The sequence below is a fragment of the Melospiza melodia genome, chromosome 21, assembly GCF_035770615.1.
Source record: "Melospiza melodia melodia isolate bMelMel2 chromosome 21, bMelMel2.pri, whole genome shotgun sequence".
NCBI lineage: Eukaryota > Metazoa > Chordata > Aves > Passeriformes > Passerellidae > Melospiza > Melospiza melodia.
In genome coordinates, this window is record NC_086214.1 from 9,642,477 (window position 1) to 9,660,936 (window position 18,460).

General features: G+C 57.4%; 2 protein-coding genes across 3 annotated transcripts in view; both read right to left on the reverse strand.

Annotated features, from left to right (window-relative positions):
* SLC43A2 (solute carrier family 43 member 2) overlaps positions 1-8,662 on the reverse strand; it is a 32,096-nt gene extending 23,434 nt beyond the window's left edge. Inside the window, exons 1-2 of one of the 2 annotated variants that reach the window (XM_063174039.1) lie at positions 8,496-8,662; positions 6,485-6,686 (exon numbers count right to left, since the gene is read on the reverse strand). In XM_063174039.1, coding sequence (XP_063030109.1) covers positions 6,485-6,644 — 160 coding nt within the window. In that variant the 5' untranslated portion in view covers positions 6,645-6,686; positions 8,496-8,662. Of the gene's footprint in view, positions 1-6,484; positions 7,138-8,495 lie in introns of those variants that run through there. The other variant, XM_063174038.1, reaches the window with a different exon arrangement.
* A 3,265-nt stretch (positions 8,663-11,927) lies between these two features.
* SCARF1 (scavenger receptor class F member 1) lies at positions 11,928-18,294 on the reverse strand. The gene is made up of 11 exons (XM_063173719.1): positions 18,122-18,294; positions 17,363-17,424; positions 16,997-17,098; positions 16,353-16,878; positions 15,692-15,910; positions 15,480-15,608; positions 15,279-15,382; positions 14,983-15,094; positions 14,780-14,904; positions 14,512-14,649; positions 11,928-14,211 (listed from the first exon to the last, which is right to left on the reverse strand). The coding sequence occupies exons 1-11, from the start codon at positions 18,214-18,216 to the stop codon at positions 13,211-13,213; spliced, it is 2,613 nt and encodes an 870-aa protein (XP_063029789.1). The 5' UTR covers positions 18,217-18,294; the 3' UTR covers positions 11,928-13,210.
* Positions 18,295-18,460: the final 166 nt, after the last annotated feature.

Here is an 18,460-nt window from a genome sequence, read left to right on the forward strand (position 1 = left end):
CTAATCTACAGCTGTCATGTTCTCAGAGATCTTCTCCCTAACAAAACTAACGACAGCTACAGCCAAATCAGTTATTTTGGTTCCAGACACCAGGCTGACAAGGCCTGGCACTGAGCAGCAGCCTGCTCAAATGAAAAGCTTCCTACCCTCACTGCAGGCATCAGGATGAAGAATGGCTTTGCAGCAGCCACCCTGCTTTGACTGCCCTGGCTCTGAAAAATCCTTCCTGGATTTAACTACCCTGTTCCCAGGGGGGCTGGCAGCTCACCTGCCTTCTCTGTTTTTTTTAGAGCATGGATGCATCTTTAAGTCCTACCCTGCAATTAGCATTTTCTATTCTTTCAAAATGAGTTTAGGTCACACAGATCAATTATATCCCCAGCTTTCTGTTCTTCTGTTCTTGCCCTTACATGAGGAACTCTGCATGCAAACTCCCACGCTGAACAGAGCCCACGTTGTGTAACCAAGACAGAAACAAGACAGTTCAAAAAAACCCAAAAAAACAAAAAAGAGAGGAAAGAAGTTCCCTTTTACTGCCTCATGTCAGCTCTTCTCCTGTTACATGCCTATCCCAAGGCTGCTTACAACTCCTCGAGTGAGCTGTGTGTGCCTTCAGACTGCCATTAACTCACAGCTCCAGTGCACTCCAGCTCTCCTCCTCCCAACACTTATCTGGAACCTTTGCTGCTATGACAAAGCACCTGCTCTCTTGCTGCTGCTGCAAGCCAGTGATATCAGACACTCTCCTTCTTATTTAATAATTGATCTGACAAAGTTCAGTACTAAAGGAGGAACAGAGAGAAGTCACAGACATAACCACCAGCATGAGGTGAGGCTGGAGATTCCCAGCGAGGCCAGGTTGGTTTAGTTAATTAGCAGGAATCCCTCATGTGCCAGTGGCTTCTCATCCACTGCTTGCTGAGGCTGGTGGGGGAGATCCCCATGGCTGCTGTGTGTTAGCTCTAGAGGTGGCACAGCCCCACCTTGCACCTCCCTCCCTTCTACTCAATCCCAGCTCCTCTACAGTTACTGGTTCCAGCCTGGCTCTCCCAGCTGCCCCGAACCGCCCTCCCAGCTTTGTGTCCACTGCAAACAAACCCCACCCCACCTTCCTGCCTTCAGGTATCAGCAGGAATTCAGGCACTGATATCTGAGGCCTTGGAGCTGCCTCTGTCCCCTGCCAGCACTGCAGGGAAGGCTGGGGCATTTCTCCCCATTGACATTGCTCCCATCAGCATCTTTGCTAAGATTGCTTCAAGCTGCCTGTGTTCCTTTCCACTGCCATGTGCTCCTCACTGATAACCTAATCTGCCCCTTCTCTTGTGCTGTTGGTCATGGATAGCCGGAGTAAGCAACAAATATCCCCAAAATGTCACACGTGCCACCAGCAGCATCTCCTCTGCACGGAGGGCAGCGCACTGAGGCACCCGAGCCACATCCTTAGGAATCAGTCCTGGACAGACTTTGGGAGCCTCTCTGCTGTTTTCACCCACAGCATCAAGGCTTTTGGTCTCTCCACAAAGATAAATTCATAGGAAACAGATGTGGGTGAGAGGTGAAACTCGGGAAAACAAGGAGGAGGAGGGGGGGGAATTGACAAAGTAGTAGCAGTTTCCCTGTGTCAGCACTCTCCAGAGATAGCTCAGCTGAGGAGTGGAAGGAGGGTGGAGGGACACGAACAGTACAGTGACCTTATAACTTCTGCACGTGTTAAAGCCTCAGAAACCCTCCCCACACAGATCTCCAAGCAGGAATCTCAGCCTTTAAAGCTGGAGAATACAAATTCCTGTTCATGTTTGGATGTGTTCACTGCTGCATGTCCCCAAGGAGCTCACACAGCACACGCCATGACGAGTGTGCATGAGGTGAGGACACAGCTCAGAAACAGCAAAGAAATTTGTCCCTTTCTAAACACTGGAAAGCTGGGAATGGAACACCAAACTTCACTCCCTGCCTGTACCAACCACCTTGTTTACAGCTGCTGGGTGCCAGCTCCAAGGAGGGGCCAGGCAACAGCGCTATGTGGAAATACAAATTGTTTGTGAAAATAGAAGCAGCCCCTGAGCAACAAGAGAAGATCCACTGAGGCGTAATGGAAATGATTCCAGCAGCCCTTGGCACCCTGACATCCCCTGATCCTTTGAGCCACCTCCATAAATAGAACATTTTGGAAGGGCTGCAGGTGTGTGCTGCAGGCACAAGGTCCAGCCAAGAGCCGGCTCATCCACGAGCAGGGATCTGGGTGCCAGCAGCTCGTTGGCACAGGACACAGAGTGGCAGCACAGGACATGCAGCTAGGAGGGGCTCAATGGGCAGAGAACCTGCCTAACTACTCACCTGCCTCATGCACCTGGCTGCAGCAAGCAGCAGCTTCCCCTCAGTCCCAGCTCAGATCCCGTTCCAGACCGGTGCGTGCCACACTCCCGGGAAAATCTCCTACGTGCCTGGCTCCATCTGGAAAACTGCTCTGGGCAAGGACTGGCTCTGTGCCCAAGGTGCTGCCCTCCCCAAATCCTCCTGCATGCAGCACTCGAGGTGTCACACCCGGGCAGGGCAGCAGCACAAGGGCTGTGCTCACTCACTGCTGCCTCACTGACAAGGCAGCAGAAGCTACAAGTCTTTACCAGCAATTACAAGAACATTGCTGCCTATTTTTACAGCACTCCCCACACAAGCAGCAGGATTTCTGCTGCCCAATTAGTAGTTCAAGTTACTATTTAAAGAATGACAGCTTAGGTAAGGAGAAGGCTGCCTGGGTAATCATTTGTGTCAAGATCATTGCTGGGATTTGTTCAGGCTGGAACATTCAAAGCCATCCTTTCTCCAAGCAGCAGGTCAATCATTAACTGCTCTTCACTGACCTCTTCAAATCCCAGGCACACACACAGCACCAGAGGAACGAGTCTGGCTTTTCCAGCAGTGACTGCCATCTCAGATAGCAGAGAGCAGCTTTCCTTTCATCTTATTTCAGATGCAGACTGAGTCAAAAAGGCAAGACACCCCCAGCCACCCTGACAATAGCTCTGTCACAGCCTGCACACCCTCATCTTTCTCCTCTTTTTTTATAGAAGAAAAAAAAATGGAGGGAAAAAAAAAAAAGACAGAAATCAAGGGCAAAGAACAGGGAGTATTGGTTTAAAAAAATAGCACACTGAAAGACATGTGCAAACAACTGATTCTGCAGCCTGCCCACATAAGAACATGTTTTCTCTTTTTAGGATGGTGTCATACTTCTGGGAACTGGGAGGAGATGTTCTTGCTTTGTACCACTGCAAAAGCAATTTATTCGGGTTTCCCTGCCCTTCCACTTGCACTTCCAGGACCCCCTCTCTGGGTGCCTGGAAAGCTTCATATGACCAAGGCACAGTCCCAGTCAAACTCCCCTTCTCTGCCCAGCTGTGGTTTCATTTTGCAGCTGCTCTCAGCCAGCACCTTCCCACGACAGCTGCTGCTCAGCACACTGTGTTTCCTGTACAAACCGAATATTTACCACCTTTACTCTTTTCCTGTTTACAGCCCCACACGTGCAGCCCTTCCACAAATCCTAGCTGTCATATCTGCCCAGATTGTGAGGGACCTTCAGACTGCAAGTTCCCCGCCCAGAGCTCAGATAAATAAGGGAAAAGAGCTGTGAAGCAGCACCTTCCCCCTCTGACCACGTCAGGGCTCGTTAACTCGCTGTAAGTGAATTAGCTTATCATCCCTTTGGTACTCTGCAGCCCTGTCTCAGAGGAAAGCCCTGTGTGCCCCTTATCTCTGCTCTTTGTGAGCAAGATTATCAAGTTCAGGACATTTCTCTTTCTTCAAGCATGTTTCAGACCCAAACGTTCATCTTCCCAATCCCAGAAACATCATAGCAAGGCAAGGCCCTGGACTGATCAAATTCCCCCAGAGCTGATAAGGCCCAGAACGGTGATAAAGACTGTGGAGTCAGCACTTGCAGGAGCAAAAAGATGCTGCTTCAGTTGGTTAAAGGCCAAGTAGTAGTGTAGTAAAATTAAAATGGGAACAAAGTGCTACTACCAGGCTCCTTGTCAGCGAATTTCAAGCATACCTCAGGAGGTGGCCCAGCGGGTACAACCCCCCACTCCAGCCCTGTTGCACAACTGCTCTAAAAATATTTTATTTTTTTGGATTTTTCCCCCCCAGGTGTCCATCTCCACCCTCATGTTACTGAGTTAAGAGTCCATTGGACCCCACGTTTGTACAATGGGTGAGTAAAATCCAACAGGAGGAGCCAAGGGCAAGCAAGGGATTCAACAGGGAGACAGAGTCCTTCATGAACTGCAGCACTTTCTGGGCAGCTGCTGATATCTTCAGAGAAGAACCTGCAGAAGGCACAAGGTCTAGTTTTGCCTTTCATTGGAAAGCATCACAAAGTACAAGAGCTTATGCTGACAAACTGAAAGCCCTGCCAAGAACCTTTGGCTCATTAGGAAAATTCTAATTTTTTTTTTTCCTTTGCAATACTTACATGCCCACAGCAGCATTAGGAACAACAAGTGCCCAAAGGCTACTCGTCATGATTTGTTTGCAGCAGCCTTTCCAGCCAAGTTGGCTGCAGGATTCAATAGGTTACACTGAAAAAGGCAACCCACTGGGTCACCCTAATGCCAGCAAAGGCAAAACTCAGTTTGGGGCTGGTCATTGAGAGCCTCCACACACATTGGAGCCAGGAGTCTTCCCCACAAAACTCTTACAGAGAGGACAAACCCAGAGAAATGAAAGTGAGTCAGCACAGATTAATGCCCCCACAGCTCATCACAAGCCATCACCCGAGTTCAGAAGTGATGGCCAGATATTTGAGGACAATGAGAACATTTGACCGCACAAATTTCTTCTCAGGGATTAAGCTTTCTTGCCTCGGGGCACAGGTTGGCCACTGGGGAGGGAGCAGTTGCCCCCAGGGCAGCAATTTCACAGCAGTCCAAACATTTGCATCTTCCCTGTGGTCTGTGGGCATGGGCACTCCCAAGGGGAGAGCCAAAAAAGCCACAGGTTGGGGAACAGGAGTGACAAACCGAGGTGAACCTCAGTGATCCGGGACAAACTGAAAGCAGCCAAGGCAAAGAGCAGGAGGTGGGCCCCCGGTGAAGTTCTTGTCAGCAGAGCACATCTCAGGAAGCAGACAAGCAAACGCCTGCTCGCAGAGACAGTCAGCATTTGCTTATCAGCTCCTGTGTGCTTTATCTGCGTGGCAGAGAGTCCCCACCTGATGGGTTTAACGTGATCTCTCGGCTGTGACAAAGTCTCCCTGGTGTGGAGGGAACGCAGCAGCCTTGGACAGCAGTCCTGCAGGGTGTCCTGGCACTGGGAGTGTCCCTCACACACAGGAGTGCTCCTGGGGACACCGAGTGACAGGGAGCACCGCACAGGATGGAGATGGAGCTGCCAAACTGCAGCTGATAAAAGGCTCAAACATGTGCATTTTTGCCAGGTGCACCAACCCAGGCCCTGGTACACAAAGCAGGGGAGATAAGCAGCTGATGAATGAGCAAAACCATCAGCTGATGAATGAGCAAAACCATCACATCATTCGCAGGTACCTTTGTCTGGACTTTGCTTCCCCACACCTCGGTTTTCCCCCACTGTTCTCAGCCATCACTCAGCTGAGGCTCCATGCACTGATTTCCAACTCTTTTCACCAACTGCTTCCTCCACCAGCCCCAGGTGGGCTGATCCAGTCTCAGTCCCCATCAGAGAGCCCAAACTGCCTCTCTTCACTCTGCCCTCCCCTCCTCTGAGCACATGCAAACCCTCAGCCACCACAAATCCACACCACACCTTTACCTCGGGTTCCTTTTAACCCCACTGACCACCCAAACACTCTGTGGGGTGCACAATTCCCTCCGTGCCCAGGCTGGGGACAGATGTCCACCTCCAGGCTGTTTTCCCAGATTACCATTCCCACACCACAGATTTATCCCTCCCCTTCCAGGCTGTGTCTGCAGCAGGGACAGTCACTTCTGGCTGGGGCAGAGGGTAAATCTCAAGCCCTCACAGAAACTCAGCCTGGTTTGAGCACATCCTGGGTGCTTGAAGGAGGAGAGGAATGATCAGCAGTATTTAATTCTGCAAATTCTCCTCAACAGCAGCACTGGACTGCCCTGATATTATTGCCACCCATGCTCCTTGTTTTCTCACCACTAAGGACAAAGTTCCTCTTAAAAACCCAGGGCAGCCTCCCCAAAAATCACCATCCTCCAGAGCCCTTGCAGAGGAAGAGCTCATGGCCAAGTAGAAAAGGCCATCCAGAAAAGCTCTACCCCATCTTTAAAGCTCCTTTTCCCAACCACCATACAAAACAGCACCTCCAGGCACACTGCACCATCACAAGGTTTTAGGAAGGAGCACAAATCCCTTTCCTTCTCCCCTGGGATCAACATGGAGCTCAGCCATTCTCCAACCACCTCCACACCCCCCTGCACAAGGGAACCACACCAGCAGCACCTTACCCCAAACACGAGCCCAAAAAAACGCTTACCTAGCCCGTAGCACAGGTAGGAATAAAACCCTTCAGCCTTCAGCATGATGAGCAGGGACCCCCAGCCCAGCAGGACGGCGGAGAAGAGCAGGTTCTCGATGATGGCCGTGAACGCCATCCACCAGCGCCGCCGGTGCGCCGTGGCCAGCGTGGGGGCCATGGCTGCCTGGGGGGGTGGCCTCCTCCTTCAGAGCCTCAGAACCTGCAGGGAGCAACGCCCAGTGAGCCCACGCTGCTCGGAGAACACGAAAAACCCCCGCGGTTTAAGGGATGTCCTCACTGAGCGCCCAGGCAGAGCTGCCTGCTGGATGGCAGGGACTCCGGTGCAGAACTGGTTAGTGCTGGCGCCAGCCTGCCAAGGGACCTGCAGGGCTGGGGGAGGCACAGGTGCCCTTGGAGAGCCCCTGGGTGCTCACTCAGTGACACAGGGCTCTGCTCAAGGACTCTGTTCCACTGCCCGAGCACCAGGAATGAAAATGCAGCAAACAGCCCACGGGGAATAAACGCCAGGACAGGAGCCTGATGTCCCCACTGCCATCAGGCTGGGATGGGGACACAGCCCCACATCCCAGAAGTGACTTCAGAGACCCACCACGTCTGCTCTGCCCCGTACAAAAGCTCTGGAAGGTGTGTGAGGGGTCTATAAATGCAATTTATGCCCCCAATATATCACCAAGGAGCACTTTTTGCTGCCTGCCAGACCAGCCAGCTGTGAGACACCGCAGCTCAGTGGCATCTCCAGGCTGCCCCAGATGCTGGAGCTGCATTAACTGTGTCCAGCTCCACTTGTGCCAGTCCCTGGAGCCCACGGCAGCGAGCAAATTGGGGAACACACCTGGCCAAGGGGACAACCTGACCCTGGGGAGCCCCGAGTGTCACAAGGCAGGTGGCCCTTCTGAGCCAAGCTGAGGCTTTTCCCAGCCCAGGCACACCCCAGGCTGCACTGTGGGGAAAGCAGCTGGCCACACAGCCAGCCAGGGCAGCTGCCCTTATTGGGTACACCCCAGCACCGGGTGCTTTGGCAGGTCTGGCCCAGCAGCGATGCCTGGGGGTCAGAGCTCCCTCCCAGCCATAGAAGCCGGTTCAGAGCCCCCCTCACCCACGGCGCAGGCCCGCTGCCCCAGCACAGCCCACAACGCATTTCCTCCATCACCTCCTCCTCCTCTTCCTCATCCCTGCACAGCCCCCTCCCCAGCCCCGCCATCCTCTCTGCGACAAGAGCCGCAGCCCGCTGTCCCCGCTACCAGCGGCACCCCAGTGCCCCCCAGCACAGCCCACCCCCACATCACCCCCGCAGCATCCCGCACCCCCAGGGAGCCCCGCAGCACCCCCAAAGAGCCCTTCAGCATCCCACACCCCCAAACTGCCCCGCAGCATCCCCCCCAAGAGCCCCGCAGCATCCCCTCCCTCCTCGCCATCCAGCCCCCCACCCACGCTCCCCTCTCCATCCGCTCTCCCTCCGCCGCCTGCCACTCCCACGCGTGAATGCCCCGATGCCCCCCCACCCTCCGCAGTGCCCCCTCTCTCCCATGCAAACCCCCGGCAGCCCCCGGTGCGGTGTCCCCGCCGCCCCCGGTCCGCGCCCCGCTCACCGCCGGTGCCGCGCCCGCTCCGCTCCGCCGCGGTCCCACCCGGGCTTTTTATCCGGCCTCCGAGGCAAAACAGGCGCGCCCGCTGATTGGCCGCCGCCTCAGCCAATGGCCGCGCGCGCCGCTGCCGCTGGGGCACGTGCCGGTTCGCGTACCCCCCCCCCCCCCCCGCCCCCCGCCTCCTCAGGGCCCCCCCCGAGACCCCCTCACGGGACCTCCCCCTCATCCCCACGGGATCCACCCGGGATCTTAGCCCGGGACCCCCGGGATAGTCCCGAGATTCCCCCCACGGGATCCCCCCATGGGATCCCCGATATCTCCTCCTGGGACCCCCCGGTATTTTACCCCGGGATCCCACGGTACCCCTCGATATCTTCTCTCTGTAACCTCCTCATTTCTTCCCCCCGGTATCCCCCAACTACCTCTCACCCCCAGGTGTATCCCCCGATATTTTTCTTCTCCGGTACTCGCCGGGATTCCCCCGGTGCTCCTGTAGTACGTCTCGATATCCCCCGGGACCCCTCTCGGTGTGCAGGTACCCCCAGTTCCTTCACAGACAGACCCGCACACACACTCTCACACAGACCCTCGCACACACAGAGACAAACACACACACAGAGACAAACACACACACATAAAAAACACATACACACAGAGATAAACACACACACACACACCCTCACACACACAGACCCCCACACACACGCACCCTCACACACACGCAGACCCTCACAGCACACACAGACACGCACACACAGACACACACACACCCGAACTGTGGTCGGGCTCGCCGCCTTCCAGGGCAAAGCGAAAAGCGACAACCCCGGGCTCGGCGGCGGGAGGTGAAGCGGCTCCCCCGCCCGGCCCGGCGCGGGGACAGCGAGACCGCCCCGCGGGCTTCGCTGCCGCTCTCCGCCGGTCTCCGCCGGCCCCGGGCGGCAGCCCCGGGAGCCGCACCGCGGAGCGGCTGCTGTGAGGGAGAAGAGCCCCGCCGGGCATGGGGAGCCGTGTGGGGAACGGCACCCGCGGCACTGCTACGGGCACCGGATCGGTCCTGCGAAGTCTGCCTGGGCTGCTCAAAGAGAGAGACCTGAGAAGCTGCTCCACCCCATTAAAAGAGTATTTTGGGAACAGCAGCCAACGCAGCTCTGGGCTGACCACTCTCATGACACAGCGGGACAGGGGCAATGAGCCCTTGAGACACCCCAGCCAACGACACAGCTCATTCAAAGAGTCACAGAAAGGTTTGGGTTGGAAGGAACCTAAAATATCGTCTCATTCCACTCCCTGGCATGGGCAGGGACACCTGCCACCGAATCAGGCTGGTCCAAGCCCCATCCAACCTGGCCTTGGGCAGTTCCAGGGGTGGGGGCAGCTTCTGTGGGCAACCTGTGCCAGAGCCTCACAGCCAAGAATGTCTTCTCAATATCCCATCTAAGCCTGCCCCCTGTCAGCCATTCCTCCTTGCCCTGTCACTCCATCCCTTGTCCAAAGTCCCTCTCTTGGATCCCCTTTAGGTACTGGAAGTGCTATAAGGTTTCCCTGTACTCTTCTCCAGGCTGAACACCCCCAGCTCCCTCAGTCTGTCCATAGCAGAGCTGCTCCAGCCTCTGATCATCACTGTGGCTTCCTCTAGCCTTGCTCCAACACATCCTGTCCTTTTTATGTTGGAATCCTCACACCGGACACAATACTTTAAGGTGAGCAGAGTAAAGGGGGGAAATCCCCTCACTAAACCTGTTGATCACACTGCTGGGGATACAGCCCAGTTTCATGAAATAAAATAATATCACTACAAGCCAGCTTCACATCTGACTTCACCACAATTCTGCCTTCTTTTTTTTCTGTTAAATTATTTTTCAGAGCATTCCTCTGAGGTATTTCTAGACCTTCCATAAATCCTTCCCTCAATAGGGAGGTCCTGGCTCAGAGGATGTGGCCATAAATCCCTAGAATCTTTACAGGGGATATTTTCTCATCCAAAGCAGATGAAAACAGCGTTTGTGGCAGGTAAACACCCCAGAGGAAGCAGAGGGCCCCAGACAGACGGACGTGTCCCCACCACTCCATCCCTGTGGCGGGTGGGAAGAGGAAACTCCCCGGCCTTGGCTATGGGAGAGGGATCAAACGTTTCAACAGCTGGAGAGTGGATTTAAGCCAATGCAAACAAACAAACAAAAAGCCCAAAGAAAACAAGGCAGCCTGGATCGGTGCCAGGTGTTTAACAGAGGTAGAAGAAGGCTGAGGCAGCACGAGACCCAGGAGACCTCAGCACCCAGACCTGGCTGCTGTGTCCAAGAAACACAAACTGTGACGGGGAGGAGCATGAGGAGGGTTCCGAGGCTGTCTGGGGTCACGGGAACCCTCTGCCTCAGCAAGAGCAGGGAGGGCTCAGTTTTCCTATCCTAGAAGGAGAAAAGCTATCAGGTGATCCGTGGCCAGCTATAAATACCCCAGGGATTGAGTAAACAGCATGGGGAGAAAAAAAATAAAGTGAAGCCGAAGAAGAGCACTGACACAGAGATGTGTTTTTAGAAACTGGCCAGGAATGAGTTTAGCTGGGAGGGAGGTGGCAGCTCCTGCTCTGGCACAGCCACTGGGCTAAATGATGTGGCGCTCCTCAAAGGCTTGGGCAGTTTGGAAAAGGAGATTACAAGGCTGACAGGATGACAAGGACAGAGCACCATGGGACAGACCCCAGGAACAGCTCCAGCCTCTGCTCCTGCCCCAGCAGAGCACACAGACACCTCTCTGCTTACAGACAGCACCTGCACATGGATCCCTTCCCACTGCCTGCCTTCCAAACGCTGCAGAAGTCAGAAATCCAGCACGGGAAGAGATTCCCCAGCCAGCTCTGCCTTGCAGACCTCCCACACCCAGAGCTAACCCGACAGAAGCATCCCCAGCAAGCAGCACCAGCGCAGCCACGCTGCAGGAGCATGCATGGGCAGCCACACGCTGGAAATCTGCAGCTAATTTCCCTTTCACTGCCCAGACACGGCCAAGATGCTTCATCTTCAAGCAGGGGAAACATCCTGGCTCCATGGACAGGGAAGGTTCTCCCAGCAGCAGCGTTTTCTCAAGCCAGGCGCTGGTTTGAGGCTGTCAGGTTGTTGTCAGCTATTTACATGCTGCACCCAGAGTGAACTGGCTCACGTGGTGTTCACTTCTGGCACAGCACTGCTCAGCTCACAGGCTCAAAATATCCATCCCATTAGGGAAAAAAAATGGCTGCTTATAAATCAAATGTGGGACTGTCCCTGCTGCTGTCATAAAATGGTGTCAAAACAAAAGCAAGCCCGTGCAGAACAGGCTGCTGCTCCAGTCCTGCCAGGATGAGCAGTTTTATTTGGATGCCAGAATATTTGGTGTTATAATCCCAGCAGCAGATGATTCCACTGCAGGAAAGGGTGCTTTGTGCTGGTTGCAAAACTGGAAGCTTCAGCCACGTCAGATTGTGGGGATTTGGTGCCTTGTGCTGTGGAGAAGCACCCATGGGAAGCAAAAAGGAAAAAGCAAAACCCACTGTGTTTTCTGAAACACCCCAAACCCTGAAGCCCAGCTGAGCAGTGCCAGACCAGAAGGATTCATGTGGAGCTCTGCACATGGTGTGTGAGGTGCAGGCTGCAGCAGAAGGGCTCTGGACACTCACAGCCCACTCACATTCCTCCAGCACTCCGATCTTGGGCTCTGCACAGAGCTCAGCTCAGTGAGTGAGAATTCAGATTTCAACAGAGATAGAAAATCTAAAAAAAAATTCCCAAACGGAAAGCCTGAGGCTGCTGACAGTTTCCACACTCTGGGGAATATTCCTGGTTATATCTTTGACTCAAAGGGCGGCTGGGAAACCCATCTCCTGAAGGGCATTTAATTTTCATTCCAAGGCTTTCACACCAAGTGAAATAACAGAGAAAAAATACACAAAAACCTTCTACTACTTAGATACATCTAAAACCAGATCACTCTGCAAATCCTCTTTAGCATCTCAGCTGCCTTCACAGCAGGAATGAGGCGTGGGAGGTGGCAGGAGCTTAGGGCACCCGTGGAAATCCCATTTTCCAGGCAACTTCCATCCTTATCAGCACGGCACCAGGTGCACAGGTTGATGGTCACCGCCCAGCTGCCACGTTTGCACAACTGCAGATTGGAACTGTGTGAAGTTTAAAAGGCTGTCACTACCCCCTGTGTCCTGCCACGAGCTTTTCCACGTGGAAGCAAAGGCAGCCAGGCCCTGCCACAGAAGGCAGAGCCACACAGATAAACCCCTGCAGACCCAGATACCCTTTGAGATAAGCAGCTAAAATTAATTTTCTCTGAAGCTGCTTGTGACAGCCCATCATCTCTCCTCAGCCCAGCTCCACAAAACACTCCCCTTTAGTGAGAAGCACCTTTCCAGCAAGAAGCTCAGGGGATTTGGGGCAGGGAAAGGTGAAAACCGATGGGGTGAGAGTGGATTTTGTGCACGCATTTCCCAGCTGAGCACTCAGCAGCCCAGTGGTGACACGGACTTGAGGGTGCCACCACAGCACCCAGAGCATCGCTGTCCCCCGGGGCTGTGCAGACACAAGTGGGGCTGGTAGGGCAGCGAGGAGCAGAAAACAGTCCTTGAGCACCACAACCCCACCGGCTGCCCCGCTGTGGCCCCAGAGCAGAGAGGGTCACCAGGAGGGCTCGATGCTTCTCCAGTTCACTGCTCCAGAGCAGAGGGGGTCACCAGGAGGGCTCGATGCTCCTCCAGTTCACTGCTCCAGAGCAGAGGGGGTCACCAGGAAGGCTCGATGCTCCTCCAGTTCCCAGCTCCAGAGCAGAGGCGGTCACCGGGAAGGCTCGATGCTCCTCCAGTTCACTGCTCCAGAGCAGAGGGGGTCACCAGGAAGGCTCGATGCTCCTCCAGTTCCCAGCTCCAGAGCAGAGGCGGTCACCGGGAAGGCTCGATGCTCCTCCAGTTCCCAGTTCTGGAGCTGAGGGGGTCACCAGGAGGGCTCGATGCTTCTCCAGTTCACAGCTCCAGAGCAGAGAGGGTCACCAGGAAGGCTCGATGCTCCTCCAGTTCCCAGCTCGGAGCACGCTCGGCTGCCCAGGCCGGGGCTGGAGGAGCTCCCGGTGCTCCCGCGGCCCCAGCCCGGGCGGTGCCGGCTCAGGAGCCCGGAGCGCTGCCCGGCAGCTCCTTGCCGGGGCCGGAGGGCGAATCAGCACCGCTGCTGGCCACGTTCTCGTATTTCGGCTCTTCCTCCGCGGCAGCCTGTCCCTTCCTTTCCAGGCTGCCAGCTAACTCCGGGCTTTCCCCCTTCTCTGCCGTTTCGCTGGCCCCGTCCTGGGCACCGGTGCTTTTTGACGAGAGGGATGCGAGGAGGAGGGACAGTCTCTTGGCAGCGGGATGCTGCTGCTGCTTGCCCGGGGCTGGCTCGGCAGGAGCCCCCGGCACACTCTCCCTCTGCTTGCAGCTGTTCTCCGAGTCCCTGCGCTGCGCCAGAGCCCGGCGAGGGGGTTTCTGGATGGCCTCCATGCTCCTCCTCACCTTGGGCTCCTCCTTCGCAGCCCACTTGCCCTTCTGCAAGCTGCCCAGACGCTTCAGCACAGCCTGGACCGGTCCCTCGCCAGTCCCCTCCGCCTTGGGGTCGTGCCCTGCCGTTCCCACCATCATGTAGATGGTGGTGACATTGGGTTCCTTCCCCTTGGCCTCCCAGCTGCCGCATCTCGCAGCCGCTTCCAGCGCCTCCACTCTCTGTGCCACATGCCTGGTGCTGGACACCACCCTGCGGCGTCCCCCCGGCGTGGCCCGGGGCGATGGCCGGTGGCTTTCGTCCCCCTTGCTGAGGGGCTCGGCGTTCTCGTAGCAATCGCTGGCCGGGCTCTCGCTGGGCGGCTCGGCCGCCGCATCCCCCGGCGGTGGGGTCAGCCTGGATGGGCCCCACGGAGCCTTGGGCTTCCTGCTGGGGCTGGGCGTCTCGGCAGCCCCGAATTTTGTCCCCTCGGCGAAGGACACAGAGGGACGCTTGGCCTTGGCGATGCTGGACGTGCGGGGGATGGCGAAGGGCTGCGAGACATCCTCGGAGTCGAAGGCGGACGGGTCCGGGAGCGCCTCGGCAGCGGGGGATGCTCCGTCCTGCAGCTCAGCCCCGCCCAGCAGTGGGATGCCTGTGGGACAAAGCGACACGTGTTACAGCTGCCACCCTGCCCGGGGACATAATCGGGGACACTGGGACAGGAGCTGATGCAATAGGATTGTCCCTGGGAACGTTTCCCAAGGAGGAGGTTGTGAAATGGGGTTGCCCCACTGGGCACGTCCCATCGCAGGCAGCCAAACACAGCCCTGCAGACAGGAAAACAAGGACAAGGAAATAAACAATGTCTGAGCCAAGCACAGCTCCCTGGGACGGCCAGGATTGACCCCAGAGGTGAGCAGAGAGGAGAAGGAGGAGCAGCCATGGGCGTCACCTTCTCTGGGAGGGACGGAGTACTCGGGTCCCTCGTTGTCGGTGTCGAAGGAGGAGAAGGAGCTGTCTGAAACCCACGCAGATGATGGGGGCTCGATGAAGCTGGGGTTGTAGGGGATTTCCATGTCGTGGTGGGAAACTGGGGAAGAATAGACACCCAGCTGAACTCGAGCACCCCAGGGTGCTCAGAGGAGAGGGGTTTCAGGCTTCCCCCCAGAGAGAGAGTGCAGCACTTCTGGAAGTGCTGTGGGCAGCTCTGCCTTGCTCACCTGTGACTTTGGGAAGTTTTGAGGTGCCCAGGTTAAAGCAGGGCATGAGAGCACTGAGGTTGGCCAACACCCCCTGCACGTGGTGCTTCATCCTGGCCAGCACACCATCATCTGGCACAGCTGCCCTGCAGAGCAGAGAGGGACATCAAGGGACACAGGACATGGGGGTTTGTGTCAAAGGCTGAAAAATGTGAAAAAAATACCTGTCTCTGGCATCTGCTGAGCCGGCACCACAGCAGCAGCAGGCAACACAGAGCAGCAACAGCAGGAGAGGGACAAGGATGGCAGCTGCAAGGGCTCCGTGGTCCTTCAAACCTGTGTGAGGAGATGGGCTGAGTATGGCATGTCCTGTGGCTGTGACACCTACACAACAGCCCTGCATGGAGAGAGCAGGAGCTGACAACTCCCAGTGGGGCCAGGAGGCACCAACATGCATCCCAGCACCTTCCCCAGTGAGGATGTGACCATCCCTTGCCCAGAAATGTGAGGTTAATCTTACTCAGCACACAGTCACCCTGCACAGGGTCACAGGTCCCCCGGGAGCACTGGCAGGGTGAGGAACAATTCACTCCAAAATAGCCCTCAGGACAAGTGTTGTTGCAGCTGGAAGAGAGAGGAAAGGAGGGAAATGCCCCCAGAGAGAGCAAGGCTCCAGCCCAGCCCCACTCCCAGAGTTATCCCAGCATTTTCCTGGTGTTACCTGTCTCCCCAGTAGCCTGCCTGGCAGATGCAAACTCCTGTCACGGGGTCACAGCTCCCTGAAACACACTCAGGGCAGAGGAACTGGCAGCCATCACCAAAGGTGCCCACAGGGCAGGAGCTGTTGCAGCTGCCAAAACAGAGCAAAGCATCAGTGACTGCATCCCAGAGCAGGGACACCCCCAGGGACCAGGGGCCTCACCCTGGGCATACCTGGGTCCTGTCCAGCCGGGGTCACAGCGCAGGCAGGACCCGGTCTGGGGATCACAGGGCTCCCCGTGCAGGCAGCGGGGACACGGCTGCAGGCAGCCATCCCCATGGAATCCAGGAGCACAGGGATCCTTGCAGAGGGTCCCGTTCCAGCCGGGCTGGCAGGCCAGGCAGAAACCATCCACGGGTGAGCAGGGCTGGCTGCGCTTGCAGCTCCCACAGCTGTGTGGGCAGAGAGGCACTGGGGTCACAACGCCCGCCCTTGAACCCTCTAAATAGCAGCTTTCACCCCATAAAAAGCAGCTTTCACCCCACAAAATAACTGAGCATTGTTTTGGACCGAGGGGAAACACACACAGCGGTGCCTAATGCTCTGTGGTAGCAAGAGGAGAGGAGGGCAGCAGAATCACAGAATATTCTGAGTTGGGAGGTGCTGCTTTATCACCACGGGGAGTGAGATTAAGGACAACCAGATTTTAGGGTGACACTTTCTGCTGACATTAGCGAGGTGTTTCTTTCGGGGCAACGCTGATGCCGCATCCACCCTGGGATGCTCAAACCCAGGACAGGTCTCCCTGCCCACCCAAAGGAACAGACACAGGAGCGACGCCTTCTCCCAAGACCTTTCTGCCGCCCGCTGGATCCCGCAGCTCCCCCATCTCACCTGTGCACGCACTGAGGGCCGTATTTCCCCGCCGGGCAGGGCTCCCGGCAGCTCCTGCCCTGGTAGCCGGGCTCGCAGGTGCAGTGGCCGCTGGCGGAGCTGCAGGAGCCGTGCCCGCAGTCGCAGCGCCGCTGGCACGCCGGTCCCCAGTAGCCAGGCAGGCACTCGCACTTGCCCGTCTCCTGCGCGCAGGGTGAGACGTTGCAGGAGCACTTGAAGCTGCACCTCCGGCCCCACCAGCCCGGCTGGCAGCGGCACAGCCCGCTCAGGGGGTCGCACTGCGACGTGGAGGGGTTGCAGGGGCATTGCTTCTTGCAGTTGGGTGCCCACCAGCCCGGCTCGCAGTGGCAGGCGCCGCTCAGGGGGTCGCAGCGGCCGTGGGGGCCGCACTGGCACGGGAACTGGCACAGCCTTCCCCAGTGGTTGGGGTCGCAGGTGCAGCGGCCGCTGGCGGGGTCGCAGCGCCCGTTGGGGTGGCACGGGCAGCTCCGCTTGCAGTCGTGGCCCCAGTACTGCTCAGGGCAGCCTGCCAGGGGAAAGGACACGGGCAGCATGGGGAGAAAGAAGCCCGGCAGCCCCCCGAGCATCCAGCTGGATTTACAGGGGGATGGATGGCAGGGGCTGGGCGCGGGGAGGGCACTCACGGGAGCTGCAGTCTGCTCCGAAGAAGCCGGGTGGGCAGCGGCACAGCCCGGGTTTCACGCACACCTCGCCCTCCCTGCAGGCGTCCTCCCCCTCGCACACGGCTGTTGTGGCAGGAAAGGCACTCAGCTCTCTCTGACCGGGGCTCACACCCCACCTGCCACCCACCCAGCTCCTGCAGGGACAGCACCATCCCGCTTCCCGCTCCATGCCATCACCCTGCTGGTGATGCAGAACCATCAGCACCTGGGGCTCCGCTCGGAGCAGGACCTCTCTCAAGGAGAGCTGAGGGTTTCCCCGACACTCAGAGGATCCGCCTGGACGAGCGTGGGGGCCACGCTTTGGGATTCACCCCATCCATCACTCACCGACCGTGCACGCCCTCCCCTCCTGCCTCCAGCCGGGACAGCACTGCGGGCCGGCCGCGAACCTGCGGGAGAGACCGGGGGGTGTCAGCCAGGCCCGGGGGGCCAGGGCGGCTCCATGGCCCCGGCCGAGGCACAGCGATCCTTGCCCCAGTGCTGAGAAGGCGGCGTGGCCCCCAGGGCAATGCTCCGGAAGGAAACCAGAAAAATAGAAGGAAATTTAGGAGGCTGCAGCCCGAGTGGGTGGCTGGGATGGGATGGGCTGGGCTGCCCGGAGCGCTGGGAATGTCCCCACGGAGCCGGGCCGGGTGTCCCTTGCCCTGGGAGAGGCTCAAAGCTTCACCATTAGTGCACAAATGAGGCACCGAAGTGAAGGTCATGAGAGGCATCACTAATGATGGGAGACAATGGGAGTGGCAATAAATTCGGGGGACATCAGTCCCAAAGCTCTTTGAGGTTTGCTACAGCGGCATTTCCCCACGATGAGTTTTGCCATGGGTCCCATATTGCCCCGTTGCCCTGCACTCCGAGGGTGAATAAGAAATAAACCCTGGAGAAGGGATCTGATGCCCCAAATGCCCAGACATGCCCCAGCCACGCTCCCCAGCACCTCCCCAGCCTGCACCCACCCCGTGCCAGGCTGCACATCCCTGCCCATGGGAGGAGGGATGAACAGCGACCCTCTGGGGCTGCTGAGAGTCCCCAGGAGATGGCACAGGTCGGGACCCCCGTGGCACAGGTCGGGACCCCCGTGGCACTCACCTGCAGACGTTCCTGCCCTCAGGGTCGAGCTCCTGGGCAGAGCTCTGCACCCACAGCCACAGCTGCAGGCACAGGATGGGCCGGGCGCTCTCCATCCCAGCAGGGCACAGGGCCCCCGTCCTGGTGGCTCCCCAGCCCCACGCTGGTGTCCCTCTGTCCCGTCTGTCCCGTCCCACCCGCGGGGCGGCCTCTTCCTCCCTCCAGCCTTGGGTTTCTTCCTGAGGAAACGCGGGAGGCGGCGCCCGATCCAGGCGCAGGGGTGCGGCGGGGAGGGGGAGCAGGGAATGCTGCCCGGGCTATTTCTGGCCCTGGCTGCCACCCTGCCATGGAAAGGGGAAT

What these genes read in the sequence shown, in the direction of transcription:
- SCARF1 (XM_063173719.1), bottom strand. Translation starts at nt 18,216, where the DNA reads ATGGAGAGCGCCCGGCCCATCCTGTGCCTGCAGCTGTGGCTGTGGGTG. An exon ending in CGGAGCAGACTGCAGCTCCC is followed by an intron (nt 16,879 to 16,996) that starts GTGAGTGCCCTC and finishes TTCCCCTGGCAG; the next exon opens with GCTGCCCTGAGCAGTACTGG. An exon ending in GCAGGCTACTGGGGAGACAG is followed by an intron (nt 15,383 to 15,479) that starts GTAACACCAGGA and finishes TCTCTCTTCCAG; the next exon opens with CTGCAACAACACTTGTCCTG.